We start from the raw sequence: 15,702 nt of genomic DNA, 5'->3' as shown, positions 1-15,702 counted from the left end.
TTTTCAAAATCACTGGAGATTGGGAGTATGAGCATCATGAATGGAGAGAACACATTTGAGGAATAATTGTATTTGGAAAGGGTTTTGATCACACGTTGGTTTTCTACTGCCCTTGGAACTGCATCCCTTCTCAGAGTGTGTCCCCAACACCCAACTTCTGTTCAGTATCTAGCAGATTGGTGCTTCATGGGATGCTTACTGCTTCTCAGCCCACAGTGTGAATCTCTTTTAGTGTAAATCAGCCACAGTGCAGTCTCCTTTCCCCGGGACCAATGTCAGCATGGGCATGGGACCCAGTTCTGTTCAGTGGACTTAAGGCAGAGCCGGGTGAAGTGGGCGGCTTTGGGACTGTTTGCATCACTCCAAAAAGACACCAAAAGGAGAGGGATTGTCTTTATTGGCTACTAGAGGCCCAGTGCATGAAAATTCATGCACTGGAGTGGGGGGGGGTGTCCCTTAGCCCAGCCTGCCTCCTCTCACAGTCTGGGAGCCCTCAGGGGCAGGAGGTGACCTGGTGATCAGGAGAAGGTGATGCCCCCATCACACCTCTGCTGCTGCCACTGCCGGCAGCGCAAGCCTTGGCTGGCCCTGGTTACCCGAGCCTCGGGCGGCCCTGGGCAGCTGCCATCTGAGGCTTGCCTGCGCCTCAGGCTGGCCCTGGGTGGCTAGGGGGCTGAGGGCGGGTCCAGCTGCACCATGCGCCTGCCAACACGCCCCTCCCGGCAGGGCTGAAAGGACTGGGGGACTCTAGGGGGGCTGAGGGGACTGGACACCGCCATCATGTGGCTATGGGTGCCACCATCTTTGTGATGATGTGACGGTCAATTTGCATATTCCCTCTTTATTAGATAGGATTATTATTTGAGGCTATGCTGTTTGGAGCTGTTGTAACTATCTTATAAACATGAGGGGACAGGTCTCAGAGATAAAAGCCAAGATCCTGAAGATAGCTGAGTAGAAAGATGAAAAGATCCTGGGCCCCTGATGATGTCATTTAGCTGTCTTGTGACTCTAACCCTGAACTTCTCATTATGTGAGATAATAAAGTCTTTTACGTGTTTAGTGGTCCACCAAGTGTGGTCCAGCAGCATCAGCATCACCTGAGAAATTGTTAGAAATGCAAATTCTTGGGTCCCAACCAGACCAAGTGTAAAGAAAGGCTAGGAGTGGGCCCCAAGAGCTGGTTCAGAAAGCACTCTAGGGGATTCTCATAAGCCCCCAAATTTGAGAACTACTGGTTTAAAAGCCATTGAGTTGGGTTTCCTATTATTTGCAGCTAAACATATTCTATTATTACAAGTACTTGTATTATATGTATCTTTTCTTGGAAACTCTATCAGTTAATTTGATGGTTTTTGTTGTTGTTGTTGTTTATATTGAAGTCATTTGCACATTTAGAATGTTGTGGATGGGAAGATCTGGAGAAATGGGAACATGTTGTATATTCTCTGATAAGAGTCCAGGGCCACTCTGGTAGGCTGGTCAAGAACTGGTCAAGGGTTCTTAAGGTGAAAGGGATTTTGGTAAAAATTAAGAGCTTTTAGAGTTCCTAGGTAAATAGAGGAAATTCTGATATAGAAGGGGAGAAACAACTTCGAAAGTACATCTCAAAACAGAAGAGCCAGTGCCCAAAAGAGGGCAGAATTTTTCTACATGCCGTGGCAAAGGCCGTGAGAACTTGCGGGCTCACGTGGATTCAAGAAAAGTAGTTTCAGCCCAACTGGTGTGGCTCCGTGGTTGAGCGATGACTTATGAACCATGAGGTCGCTGTTCGATTCCTGGTCAGGGCACATGCCCAGATTGAGGGCTCAATCCCCAAGGTGCTGCATGAAGGAAGCAGCTGATCAAAAATTCTCTCTCATCATTGATGTTTCTCTCTCTCTCTTCCTCTTCCTTCCTCTCTGAAATTAACAAAAAATTTATATTTTTTAAAAAGAAAAGTAGTTTCAGCATGAAATCAAGGAGGTGCCAAGGAAACCACCAAATTGCTATGTGGGGTCCTTTGGAGCTAGGGGGTGAAAGCAGGCTCAAGAGACAAGAGGAGAAATGCAGGTAGAAAAGTCCAAATTTAACAGGAGAACCTGGAGGGATGTTCAGTGTTTTCAAACTGTCAACCACATGAGATTACAGAGTTCTATTGTATAGAGACCACTGTCCAAACAAGAATTGTAAGCACATTTCACTTAGTTGTGTAAATCAGAGAAATGTGGAAGAGCTGTACAACTGGGGTGAAGATGAAGACTGCATATTTTAAAAGAAGCAATTTTGCCTTTTGTCCTTCAACTGGTGGCATCTAAGAATTGCTATAAGTAATGCTAGCTTCACTCAAATACTAGTACACCTTGTCAACACAGGGTTAGATGCCCAAATGAATGAACAGTCTGCCCCAGCCCACCTAGAAACTTGTTAAGTGACATTAAACCTGGGTCTATGGCTTCAAGAGGGACTAACTATGGTCTGCAGATCAGCTCAACGATATTGGACTCTAGCATCTAATGACAGCACCATGAGAATATGACAACACCAAAAGCCATCTGCATCTTCCAAGCTGACTACTAAAACCATCAATGGGTCAGAATCCAACTTCCTACATCCGTGTGATGCAATCTTTATCTTTCATCTTGTTATAACACTTAGCTTCCTCCTAAAAGTTTATGAATTGGTTTTGAGTGAATATTTCCAGACCTATGGCCCTTTGAAACAACTCTTCATTTCTTTATTTGTAATTGCGTCTTTTGGGAAAACGCATTTGCCAATTCCTGCTAGAAAAGACTCCCCTGGAGTGACATCTATCATTTACCCTTTCGTCATTACACTTCAGGGATATCTAACCTTGCAGATCGTGGCTCCTTCTTTGCCAAACAGGAACCCTCAGAACAATCCATCTTGGCACAAATAGGTCACATTGTCACCTGCCCATTCCTAAACGCCACATGATGCATGCCAGGCTTGTGAATTAAGAGCCATTATTTTAAAATCATCTTCTAAATCCCTCTGCTTTTTATTTGTTCAAGAGAGATGGCACCCATGTTAATGCACTGCTATAATTTTAGGGTAAAAAAGGTATAAAAAATATTTCTGAAGAGGAAGCATTGTCCTTGGTAAAAAATCAATAGTTATGTTAATATTTTCTGCCTCCTAAATTGCACCTCGTGGCTCTGTCTTTACTTCTATGTCTTCTCCATGAACGCATGGGTTTAATCCTGTGTGCATCTCTGGCAGGCTGCATGGCCGAGTGCACAGGTGCACAGATTCTGGGACTGCAGTTCTGGGTTTGACCCCTGGTTCTGCTGCTCATGAGCTATATGTATCCTCCGACAACTCATTTAACCTCTTTGTGCCTCCATCTCTTCATCTATAAAATGGGGCGATTCTTAACACCTGAGGTTGTTGTGAGCAATAAAGGATTTAATATTTGTATAGCATTTAGAACAGCATCCAGCATCTTGCAAGGGTTCTGTTTTGTAAAGTAAAAGTCTTTTTTTGTTTTCTTAACACATTTACTTTTCAAAAATTTTGTGATTTGGGGATTTTCTGGTTCCCAGAACATATTAACATTGAGAGGCATCAAAGGTTTTTTAGGAGCCAAGCGTTTGTTTACTCCAAAACACCAGGAGTAGAGTGGCTTTATGTTAAATCCAGAATCCACCTTGAAAAAAATATCCCCAGGGCTTTATTCATTTCATAAATAATGTATTTTATTTTATTGCATATGGCTATTGAGAGCATCCATGATCAATACAGACTAAATACAATGCACTATTCTAGTTCCATTTATTCTTGTCTCCAGCAGCATCACATTGACCCTTATATACAGCGTGTACAGTGGAAGACAGAGCAAGATTAGTTAAGTCTTTTGTCATATCACAATAGCAAGAAATATATTTAACATCTTGATATCCAGAAACAATACGTACCCAAAAAAGAAAACACTGTTTAATAACTGTTAAAGTTTATATAGCAAAAAATATTTTAAATTTAAGGTAAGTCAGGCAAAATGTACAAAGACCCCAATATACATTGTGAAGTTTTAGCAAACATAACATTTATACATTTTGGTTCCATTCTGTAAACTAAATTAAAAATGTAAATATTGCATATGCCTTTTTTGAAATGTACAGGATAGAGGAAAATTTAGTATATTACCGACTTTTCATTTGCTAGTTTGAAGTTGCAGTATGAACATGAACCATTGGTATAGTGGCATGACTACTCTAAGTATAGAGAGCTACTTAAATACCGTCATACACTGTATTCAGCAGGGTCCATATTCAGTCCTACGTACCTGGAGGAGTCACATAGCAAATACCACCCGAGTCCTAGTCCCAAGACTAAATCAAAACTTTAGGACATTTTATACATTTTTATAAAGTATGCATATTATACACTGAAGTTGACCTTCAAAATGACGTCGTATGGTCTATGCACTACTGTGATGTGTAATTTTAGAAAAGTAAAACTTTTAGAAAATGTCCAGGGGGATCACTTTACATTCAACTTTGTCTTGCAATACAATCCTCTGTTCTAAAAGTTCAGCATGGAAGCAGGAAGACTTTTGCATTGCCATTAAATATATTCTTAAGACATTGAATTTTTTGGTCTTCCTCTTAAAAAAGCCTCATTTTTATTAATGCGTTATCCTATAGCGATATATATATATCTATATATTTATATATAATTTTTTCTCCAAAAAAAAAAAGAAAAAAACAAGTTCACACCTCCAATGAACTAGTGTAACCTCTTCAGGACTATCAGAGAAGATAGGCACTGGGGACGCACCCATGGGAGAAAAAGGTCTAGAGCCCTCCACCATGTGTCAAGGGAGCAGCGAGATGACATGACATTCTGCTGGTCAAGGGCAGCAGTTTTAGGTGACACCTGTGATAATCGACACAACACTGGTATTTTCAGAACACTGAAAACGTAAGAGTAGTCTTGTCAGGAGTTTTTCAACACGTGACATGTAGTGTGAGATTGTTTTCCTTATTTTTTCTTTTTCTAACAACATAGGGCCCGAAATGCCTCTTTTATCAGTTTCTTTCCTCCACCCCCCTCCCGTTTTTTGTTGTACTGTTGTTCAGGGAAGCCTTGTTGGCCCACGCCATAGCATTATAGTCAAGATAATAAATACATTTTTAAAAACTCTGCTAAACCGGTGACCACCCTTGAATTGCTAGCATGCCTATGTGAGTTTTTGGTTAAAGAAATGCAAGCTCAAGATTAAGGACAGCAGAGACATTTGAGCTTGTAAATAGGATCGAAGGCTTTCGCAATTTGAAGTACCTACATAAACATCTACATAGAGAAGATTAAACAAGTCTGTCAAAAAGAGATATTCAGCCCCTTCCCCAACACCTCCCCTCCCACCCCCAATACCCAATACAGTTGATGATTTTCAAAAGTAGGCTGCTTCAGTTACATATAATTATTATTTATTCATCCATCTTCAAAATCCAATCACACATTTCATTCCCATAGAGAAATGTCAGTCCCACACTGGGCTCTGTCTGTGAGTAAACACGCAGGAACCTGGATTGGAGTCCAACAAGCAGCTGTGTACTGGGACCAGTTGAATAAGGCTGATGACCACACTTGCGCCACATTCAGCAGAAATACACGGAGGTCCTGCTGGCCCCCAACCCCGCAAATCCGGCTTCACCTGGAACTGAGGTAGGACTGTGGTAGTTTTGAGTGTATGCCAGTAAATACCAGATTTTACCACTTTAATGGGTATTGGTAGAATCTCCTAGCATGCCGAGGGACAAATTGGCTTTGCCAAAATGAACCTAAGAAGAAATTAAGACACTGGCCACAATTTAAAAGGCCAATGAGAACATCCAATTTTCTTGAGAATTACTTCTTCGGCAAATTGTGTTAAAACAACAAAACAAAACAAAACACAACACAAAACAGCACAAGGATGAATGCCCCCTATGGGAACAAGTGAGGGAGGCGGCTGTTCTTGCCTTGTCGGTTTCATGTCTAGTACAGCCACAGATGTTTAAAACAAAGTAATTGCTCAGATCCAAAAGAACAATTGTAAGCAGCTTCAAATGTTTGTAAAATGCTGAGCCTCTTCGTCACATGATTCTCTGATGTGTGATGTTGTGGTAATGAAGCCAGGCAGGTCTTCACTCTGAAAAAGACAGGAAGTCAGTCAGGAGTGATTGTCAGGAGAACAAGACGATCCTTAGAGTGAGAGAAAGACCCTTCTTAATTTGCCTTTCTAATCTGTGAATTTCATCAAATGATGCACTTTGGGAAGCAAACATTTATGCAATTCCCTCTTCCAGAAACAAGCTTGATGGGTACACTCCTATTCGGTTTCCCTGGAGGCAGAGCTATTAGGTTTAGAGTGAGTTGTGAGGTCAATTGAAGAAAACTATTCACACGTGCTGTTGTGAGTCATTCCCTTGAATGAGACATAGAGGTGACCTGCCAAGGGCCCTCTAACTGCCCCTCTTGATTCTTTGAGGGGGAAGACCCACTGCCTTCCTGACAGGGCTGCTGAGAAGACGAATGTGAAAGTACTAATACATTGTAAACTACACCGACTGCCCAAAATGTGTATCATAGTAAGAAAGAGGGAGAAGTAATGAGTCCTGCTCTCAGGAAAACCTTCCAATTGGATCATCTACCCTATTCCTGAAACAACCCAAGATTTCAAAAGCTCCTGCAATGATGCACTTGTTACATAACTCTTCATCTACCCAACTCCCCATGTTCCAGGTTAATTTATTTTCTTGCTGAGCGTGGAGGGGGCATGGCATTGGACCCCAACCAGTCATCGTTGCTACTGCCCTTCCAGACTAAAGACTTTAACCTTTTTCCAGTTTCCAACATGCACAGCATATTCTTACGGGAGTTGTTCCTTAAGGGACAGACTCGGACAGTTCATAGCATAGCACCTTTTCAAAAAAGCTTCTAGGCTCTTCAACAAACATGCCAAGTTGCTCATTTCACTGCTCTCCATAACTCCAGCTACTAGATTACTTGTGAGCACTGCTAGTCACACCCTGACCTAAGCAGGTATGTGTTCTTCCTTGCAGTTGTATTTATATAACCTGCATTTCTCATAATTTACAATTCTGATCCTAGACACCCACCAAACTCTCTGGTTTACTTCTCTGTAAATCTCGTTCTTCTCAGTTCATCTTGAGTTCAGAGGACCGATCCCAGCAAGAAATTTCCAGTGTGTCCCACAACGGGGAGTGCGTGTGTGAAACCTCCCGGGCTCTGCACGCCAGTCAGTCTGTCCCCTGGTACAAACTGAAAGCACTGACTGCATCGTGTGGCCAGAAAAACAAAAGCCTGCACAGACAGGGTGCTGTCAACGTATGAAGGAAATAGTGGATCTTTTCATGACTGTTTTTTTTTTAAATATATATCTTATTGATTTTTTACAGAGAGGAAGGGAGAGGCATAGAGAGTTGGAAACATCGATGAGAGAGAAACATCGATCAGCCGCCTCCTGCACACCCGACTGTTTTTAAAATGTCCCTGCAAGGAGGCTGTGCTAAGTGTGTCTTAATATTTTTAAAAAGCGTTACTTAGGTCCTTCCAAAAATATAATAGGCAAACTGTTCTATGAATGAAACCTAACGGAAAACAGGACCCAAACTGTCCTTGAAAGGAAAGATATAACCTCCAGCTATTTCACTCATTATCATTGTGACTTCCGTTCACGCCCCTTAAAAGCAGGCACTTGCTAAAATGTACCTGGATTTGCCTCTCACTCTAAAATGACTGCATTTTGTCACTCAAGCCTTGATTGTGAGACGAATCCCACCACCACCCCAGAGTAGTTAATCCAGACCCTATGGATCCACTTAACAAAAGATTTCTATTCACAGTTTATTTTTACACTAATGATACAATTATCCTGACCTTAATATCTATGCATTAACATTATGAAAGAAAAGAGTTGATAATGGCAAGGAAACCATTCATTCATGCTTTTATTCATAAAATAACCTTTCAAAAAAAAATTCTAGTTTGGCGCAGGGCCTCTCTAAGGCACATGGGATATGCATGAGTGAGCGAGTCCTATCAGAATGGGAGTCCCACGGCAGCCCTTCTCTTGGGAGGGAGTGAAAGCAGGCCTTTGAAACATGTGCAGCACTCTGGAAATGCCTGGACTGCAGAGGATTGCCAGGCTGCGGTTACCAGCAAAGGCGAAAGCTATTCCAAAAGCACAGCAGAAGCGAGGGCTGTCAGCAACCCAGTGATGCAATTTAATGTTGGGACAGTAAGGAACCCAGTTTCCCAGGAGGACGAGCTGCCCTAGGCCTCTGCGGAAAGGAAGGGGCAGGGAGAGCCACTGATGACTGAGGGTGCAGGCACACGCGTGCATGTACTGTCACAGGAGGAGGATTCTGTTCATGGCCCCTGAGACAGGAGCAAGCAGGCTCAGGCCAGGGGGAGCGGAGGACGGCCACCAGCTCAGAGGCAGCTGCTTGGGCATGAGGTGTGCAGTGCTTCAAAGACATTTTTGAATACAGAGATGCGCACTAGAGCAAAGACAACCTGGATGCAACCTGTCTCCTATTAGGATACAGACCAACTGCTTTCCCTGGACGCCTCCTAGCACTGCCAAGGAAGAGAACGGAGACGGTGGGTCTCCTCATGGCTCATGGAACCTCAGTCCGTGCCACTCAGCAGCCTGCCACTGAAACATCTGTGGCTTACCACCAACTCCCTGGACATCCTCCCCCACAGGAAGTACCCACAGCAAACATAAATAGAGCTAGCCATCAAAAGCAATCCTTGCTGAGATGCAAAAGAAGGAAAAGGCTGTGGATACCTCCAAATCGGAGTGAGATGACTATTACTTGCTGAGCAAAAGGATTCTGACAAAATCTATGGAAGGTAAATACTCATGAAGAATGCGCAGAGAAAAAGGGGGTCTGTTTTAGAAACTTAAATACAATTTCTTAATGTTATGGAAAGAAAGCCGGAGATAGGAGAGAAGTGACTCAACTGAGATCTAAAACACCTGTTTCCAATATGGGTGGGATGTAAATCTCTGGTGCACACGCCAGCAAGCGCTCTGACCTAGGACCACAGGAGGGCACCAGCCAAAGGAACAGGTGGTGTGGGAACTACTCAGGAAAGATGCCAGGGCATTAGCATCAAACCCGGTCTGGAGGCCACCTTGGAATCCCTTCTTAATTGTCACTCCCTCATCCACAGGAAGAAGGGGAGAGGCAGGAACTGGAACCTAGGAATGTGAGCACACTTTCGGTCTTTTTATTTGCTTAATTTTAAAATAGTTAAGTTATCCCTCCCCTTGCAAATTAATCTGGTTCTTCCAGACAAGGAAATAAAATGTCTGCTAACACTACTACTGACCTGATATATTCAACTTCCATGGAGGGCTTCCTAATGATGAGATTCAGCAAAATTTTATTTATTTTATTATCTATATTAGTTCTAGTAGAAGCAAAGAACAAATGACTAATTTTAGGATCACTGCACACTGAATATTCATTAAGATGGGAGACATTCTTTGAACACATTAGGTGCAGCAGCAAAACAAAAGAGAATATAGCAAGAAGCATGTGTTGGTCATGAATGCAATTACAGAACAACCTGCACCGATTCTGCTCCTCGAGGCAACGCATCTAAAAATAAACTTATTGATACTCATTGAATCTGTCATATAATTACACACTGTACTATTCTGCAGCTTAGACATTGCTCTGTCCAGAATCCCATCCACAGGAGCATTGATCTAGAGTTACTTGATTTAAAACAGAACTTTCACCAAAAAGATTAAAGTTGTTCCATATGACAGTTCATGCAGGCTAGCTAGTCCCCATATTTTATTTTTCTGCTCTGTCACATATGACAAATGATGTTCATATGAGTACAGTCCCAGGTGCCAGCTAATTCCCTGGAGACTAGTAATAATTCCACCCCATTTCTAAAATATTGAAGAGCAATCAGAATGCAAATGACAAGAGTAAAAGGTGGGGTCCAGTAAAGACCAAACCTTCAATCTGCTCTATTTTACAAGATAGATAGATAGATAGATAGATAGATAGATAGATAGATAGATAGATAACTGAAAAACTTTGCCATTAAAACAAGTGGGAAAGCTCCCTTTCCCCAGATGGCACAAATATTAAAATACTAACATGCCACGCCACCTGTGTGCTGGGCTCCATGATTTCAGTCACGTTAGTGGAAGATACAGTGAAACATCAGGTCTAGAATGTAGAGCTCTCTGGAGGGCTCCGTATATAGCTCCATGATACTACTCAATGTAGGGCTCCATACACACCTCCATGGAGGGCTCCATACACAGCTCCATGGAGGACTCCATACACAGCTCCATGGAGGGCTCCATACACAGCTCCATGGAGGGCTCCATACACAGCTCCATGGAGGACTCCATACACAGCTCCATGGAGGGCTCCATACACAGCTCCATGGAGGACTCCATACACAGCTCCATGGAGGGCTCCATAAACAGTTCCATGGAGGGCTCCATACACAGCTCCGTACACAGCTCCATGGAGGACTCCATACAGTTCTATGTAGGGCTCCATATGCAGCTCCATGTAGAGCTCCATATACAGCTCCATGTAGGGCTCCACATATAGTCCCATGTAAGGCTCCATGTAGGCCCCATATGGAGCTCAGTGCAGAGTTTCATGTGCAGCCCATGTAGACAGTCCCATGGAGGGCTCCATGGCACTGATGAAGGGAACAGGGCCTCACTGGCCTCACGGTAAGCAACACTGGACCAAACAGAGTGCAATCCATTCAGTAGTTAACATTTTCAGGCATATCTGAATTAAGAGTTCTACAGACATGATTTGCATGACAACATGAAAAAATATACTTAAAATAAAAATTTATATTTTGGTAGCAACTATGATTAAGAAATAAACTCTCTGGTGAGCCCACACATGTCCTTCAGGCCCATTCAGACCTTTTGTGTTAAACATAGAATTACGGAGGGAAAAATAAACTTTTCAGTTACATGAGAAATTCCTAGAAAAATATACCTGATAGTTCAGTATCTCCATACTTTACTGAAAGCAAAACACTCTTAGAATATACAAGCAAAAAAAAAAAAAAAAAAAGTTAAGGTTGGGTGTGATAACGAACAAGCCAGAGATTCTAAGAAAAACGGTTCCTGGAACTTTTCTTTTAAATTGGAAAAAAAAAATCACTTAAAAGGGAAATATGGAAGAACAAGTTTCCCTGGATAAATGGGGGTAGTAAATTACTTTACCAATCCTACTTGTGAAAGAGTTAAAACGTTACATGAGCTCATCACTTCCACTGACAAAACCATTTCATTCTCAATGCTTGTTATTAAAGAAATTTCCTAGCATCAAGTTGTAACTTGATGTTAATGACACAATATGAAACAGGATGAGACAATGAGAAAACCTAGTTTGCATATAAGGCTGGGGTTAATAAAAGGTATCTCTCCTTTTTTAGCTCCTGTTTAATCCTTCACATAAGATTTTGTCTTAATCCCCAAAGACTAGAGTAACCAGGCCTCCTGAACTGTTAGCTACACACTTCCAATGTCCTCCACGTAGTCAAGCTTTCACCCACAGCTACCTGTATTAATTTTATATTCCATAGCTTCTGCCAACTTTATATCACCTAAGTATTCGTTTCTTTTCTGTACCTGTTATTAAAAGGACTGATCTGTGCAACCTATAAGCTACTCTTCTATGGCAAGGTTTTTCCACCACACCTGCAGCAGCAGTGTCCAACGTCATAGGAGAAATATTGTTATTTTTCAGCACAAACACCCAAGAGGCAACAATGTCTCTAACTGCCGGTGGACCCTTCTGTTCAATTATAAAATGTTAGGCCTTTCTAGGTAAAATCCAGGTGAGGGAGCATCAGTGATTTACCCAAAACCTCACAGCTGGTCAGAAGGGAAGGAGAGTCCTTAACTTCTACCAGAACTTTGCTCACTACTCCACCTGGGGCCATCCATGTCAATTTCTGCAAATGATGAAAAGGGAGCAGGTGCCGGAGGAGGCAGCCTGGAATTTTCACTTGGGGACCCAGAGTTTAAACATTTACACAGTACCATTAGCTCTTTACACAACTCTTCCCAGTGACACAAAACACTGCACAGACAATGAATTTCTGCTCTGTGCATCTGTCTCCTCTGCTAGGCGAAGAGTTGGACCATGCCTGTCCCCAGCATCTGGCACAGTACTTGTTTGGTCCTTACAAAGCTTTGTTGAATTAAATTGAAACAAAAACCCATGTGGTTTATGCCATTTCTCATAGGCAGAAAGGCTAAACATTTTTTTTTTCTAAAGGAGAACAAAACTTTAGAACTGTCTGAGGCCCAGGAGAAAAGACCTTAAAAGAATGAGAGTGGCATTCTAAGACAGAGGTCAGCAAAGTGTGGCCAAATCTGGCTTGTTGCCTGTTTCTGCAAATAAAGTTTTATTGGAACACAGCCACACTCATTCATCTGCATTATAACTGCTTTCACACTTTAATAGCAGAGTTGAGTATTTGTTACAGAGACTGTATGCCCGACGACATAAGGAAGACAATGAGGAGAAAGAAGGACTAATTTGTCAAAATAACACTGTATATTTCCATCTGTATATTACACCTGGGAACTAACTGATACCCCTTTTGAAAATTATCTGCAAGCTTACATACTTTAGAAATGCAATACTATCTACTAAAAACCATGCTATCCGATTACAGACCCTACTGAAAATAAGGAAGCAAGTTATGAAATCATTTATGAAGCTGGCACCCTTTTGGAATTAATTTTCCTTACTTATGGTTCTTCTATGTGGTTTCTCATGCATAACACAAAAGTACTGAATAACTCTGATTATTACTAAATATATCCCACACTACCACTTTCTCAACTTTAACAGAGGTAAAGTTATACACATCAGATCTGCGATGCTAAAGGACCAAACCTTTTCTCTTCCTTAGATCACTGGAAAATGTGAATATAAGCATTACGTTTCTGCCCTACAAAACAATAAGAATATTTGGAATATATGATAACTTGCCTAAAAATGCAAATAGCCGATGTATGGTGTAATTCTTTCCTCATTATAGTTATGATTTTATACTGATGTAAAAATATGTATTTTATTTACACTATAAAAATGTTTACATTGCTTATATCTGACGTTCTCAAACCTAAATGCTTTTCCTATGAAATTAGGTAATATACTATAGAATAACAATTTATTCAAACTATATCCATCCCCAGTAGCTTGTTGTTATATATCATTACAAAAGAACCTTTCTTTCAAATGTTTAAATATTTAAGAGTTGCTACTACATTTTTTTGCCTTTTTTAGTTTCATGATTAAATTCCTTTTTTTCTTTTTACCAATGAAATTGAAATAAGCATTTTCTGAAGCCTGAAATTATGCCCAATGCAACTCAAATACCTTCTATAGTATCACTAAATGTGACATACTTATGAGACACCTAAATAGGTATACCCTTGGGATTCTAAAATGTAATGTTTTTCATATTTAACAAAAATGCAGTAATTTGAAAATGTATTAAAAATAGGTATACTGAAGTGCTTGTCTTTCATTATAGGGGGAAAAAAAGGTTAAAGAAAAAAGGGAAAAACTATGTAATCCACTGCCTCCCGTTTTCCCCACCCCACTAGGCCAGTGAGAGAGCAATCCTCCCTCTAGAAGCTGAGCTCCCACTGGGCACCAACGTAGTGGCCTCAGCAGCGGCCTCAGCAGCGTCTGCTTCTAAACTGTAGGTAAATTCCTCGCAGGCTATGGTGTGTAACATCTGCCTAACACAGGATGTCAGCTTTGCCTCTTGGGGAGGAAAACTGTATCTAATGTAACAGCCCTTGTGTAAATGGGCACTCTTTCAGATCTACCAGTAAGGTCAAGGCTGAAGGTCAAACCCTACTCAGGAATTGAAGTGCATAGTCTCTTTACCCGGCACAGGTCAGAGTACTCATTCCACCATCAGTCACCACAAAGGCATTCCTGGGAGCTTAGGAATGACTCAGGGCAAGCTGTTCCCACACCTTAAAACCCCATGCCAGTCCCATGGCTCCAGCAGACGTGGGTGTGGAAAGCCACTGGCCCCACCAGACTTAGGGTCCTGGGGCCCAGCACCCACCACACCAGCCTGTTAGTAGGGACATTATCCTCCTGCCCTGGATTTTTCACTGGGTCATTGTGAAACTACCAAATGAAATTTTATGTATACAATTTATAAACAACACAGATACATATATATTTTTTTCATATGCGGCGAAGCACATGCTACTGGCATGACTTGCATCTTGTGGTTGATCCTTTTGCTTTCTTCATGCACCTTTAAATGATGTACACATGTAACCACATGTTTTGTTTTGAACTACAAAGACTTCTTAAACCCGGGCAGCCCTTTGCTGCCAAGGAAAGCCTGCTCCTCCCACCCTGCTCTTTGGGCTAATTTGTGGAGCCACAGCCGTGGTATCTGAGTACATTGGCCATCACAGCTTTTTCTTCATTCAAAATTATATCCATGAATGACATCACGAACAACTGCAAATTCAGCAGCACACAAACAACTGATGAATACACAAAAACAATGGCAAATAGCTCCCGGAATAAAATGAATAAACTTGTTTTAATGAGAGAGAAGCAGAACAGAAGTAGAATTGTTTTTCTGGGGGTAACTCTAGGCCATGTAAAGCTAACAGTTCTCAAACGCAGCACAGGGCGCCTTGCCTAGCTGCTTTCTTCACGCCCCGTGGACGGGACAAAACGCCCAAATAGGGGCTCCATGTGTCCCTCGGCAGGCAGCTGCACCAAAGGAGAATGCACAAATTCCTCTTCATGTCGCCTGTGCCCAGCCAGCACGATGGATTATCAACTAGCTGGGCTCTGATTAGTGGGGGCCACAGGGCATTGCCTTTCTCTGTTTTCTCTGGCTTCTATACAAAGATGCACCAAAATAGAGATGGACATTTAAATTCCTCTGGTGCAGATAAGAGATGGAGCTGACCCAAGTCCACCGATTCAGTGTGCATGCTCCTCACAGACAGGCTAAGGGGGGGGGGGGGGGGGGCGGGTGGTTCTCCCATCAGCAGCGCACTAGCGCTTCTCAAGTTTTACACCCTCTGCTCCAAACTCATTCCACAGTGCTTTCTTAAGGTGGAAATTCTATGAAATACCTGGACTGGTTTCAGTTTCCAAATCAGCTGAAGAATTAAGTAAGTTGGTTGGATAGCCTGAATTTAGCACCCCTCACAGGAAAGCAGAATATTCGGGAGACCCTTGGGTCAGGGAGAGCTGGAAGTGAGGCTGCACACGGCACTGACGTAGCTCCAAGAGATCTATCTGTCCAAGATGTGCCCCAGGATGTTTTTTAAGTAAATTTTTATTGATTTCAGAGAGGAAGGGAGAGGGAGAGGGAGAGAGAGATAGAAACATCAATGATGAGAGAAAAATCATTGATTTGCTGCCTCCTGCACACCCCACACTGGGGATCGAGCCCGCGACCCAGGCATGTGCCCTGACGGGGAATCAAACAGTGACCTCCTGGTTCATAGGTTGACGCTCAATCACTGAGCCACGCTGGCCGGGCCCCAGGATTTTTATTTTTTACAGACAAAGGCACCGTGTTGCCTAGAAGACACAGAACCAGGCCGCAGGAGGCCTCCCCGAACAGTGCCTCCCTCTGGGTCGGGAAAGGCTCTCCAGCATGGCC

The 15,702-nt window shown here is 42.3% G+C and overlaps 1 protein-coding gene across 2 annotated transcripts in view; it reads right to left on the bottom strand.

Moving 5' to 3' along the window:
* Window positions 1-2,956: 2,956 nt before the first annotated feature.
* The window catches only part of IRS2 (insulin receptor substrate 2), a 29,999-nt gene continuing 17,253 nt past the window's right edge, over window positions 2,957-15,702 (bottom strand). The window contains exon 3 of one of the 2 annotated variants that reach the window (XM_079778676.1): window positions 2,957-6,136. Coding sequence is in view for 1 of the 2 variants with exons in the window: in XM_079778677.1 (XP_079634803.1) it covers window positions 6,132-6,136 (5 nt within the window). In the remaining variant the exon portion in view is untranslated. The remainder of the gene's footprint in view (window positions 6,137-15,702) is intronic. The other variant, XM_079778677.1, reaches the window with a different exon arrangement.

This window comes from Cnephaeus nilssonii (genome assembly GCF_951640355.1).
Source record: "Cnephaeus nilssonii genome assembly, chromosome: 8".
NCBI classification, from domain to species: Eukaryota; Metazoa; Chordata; class Mammalia; order Chiroptera; family Vespertilionidae; genus Cnephaeus; species Cnephaeus nilssonii.
Note: the sequence above shows the minus strand (reverse complement) of the source record. Positions and strands in the feature narration are given on the sequence as shown.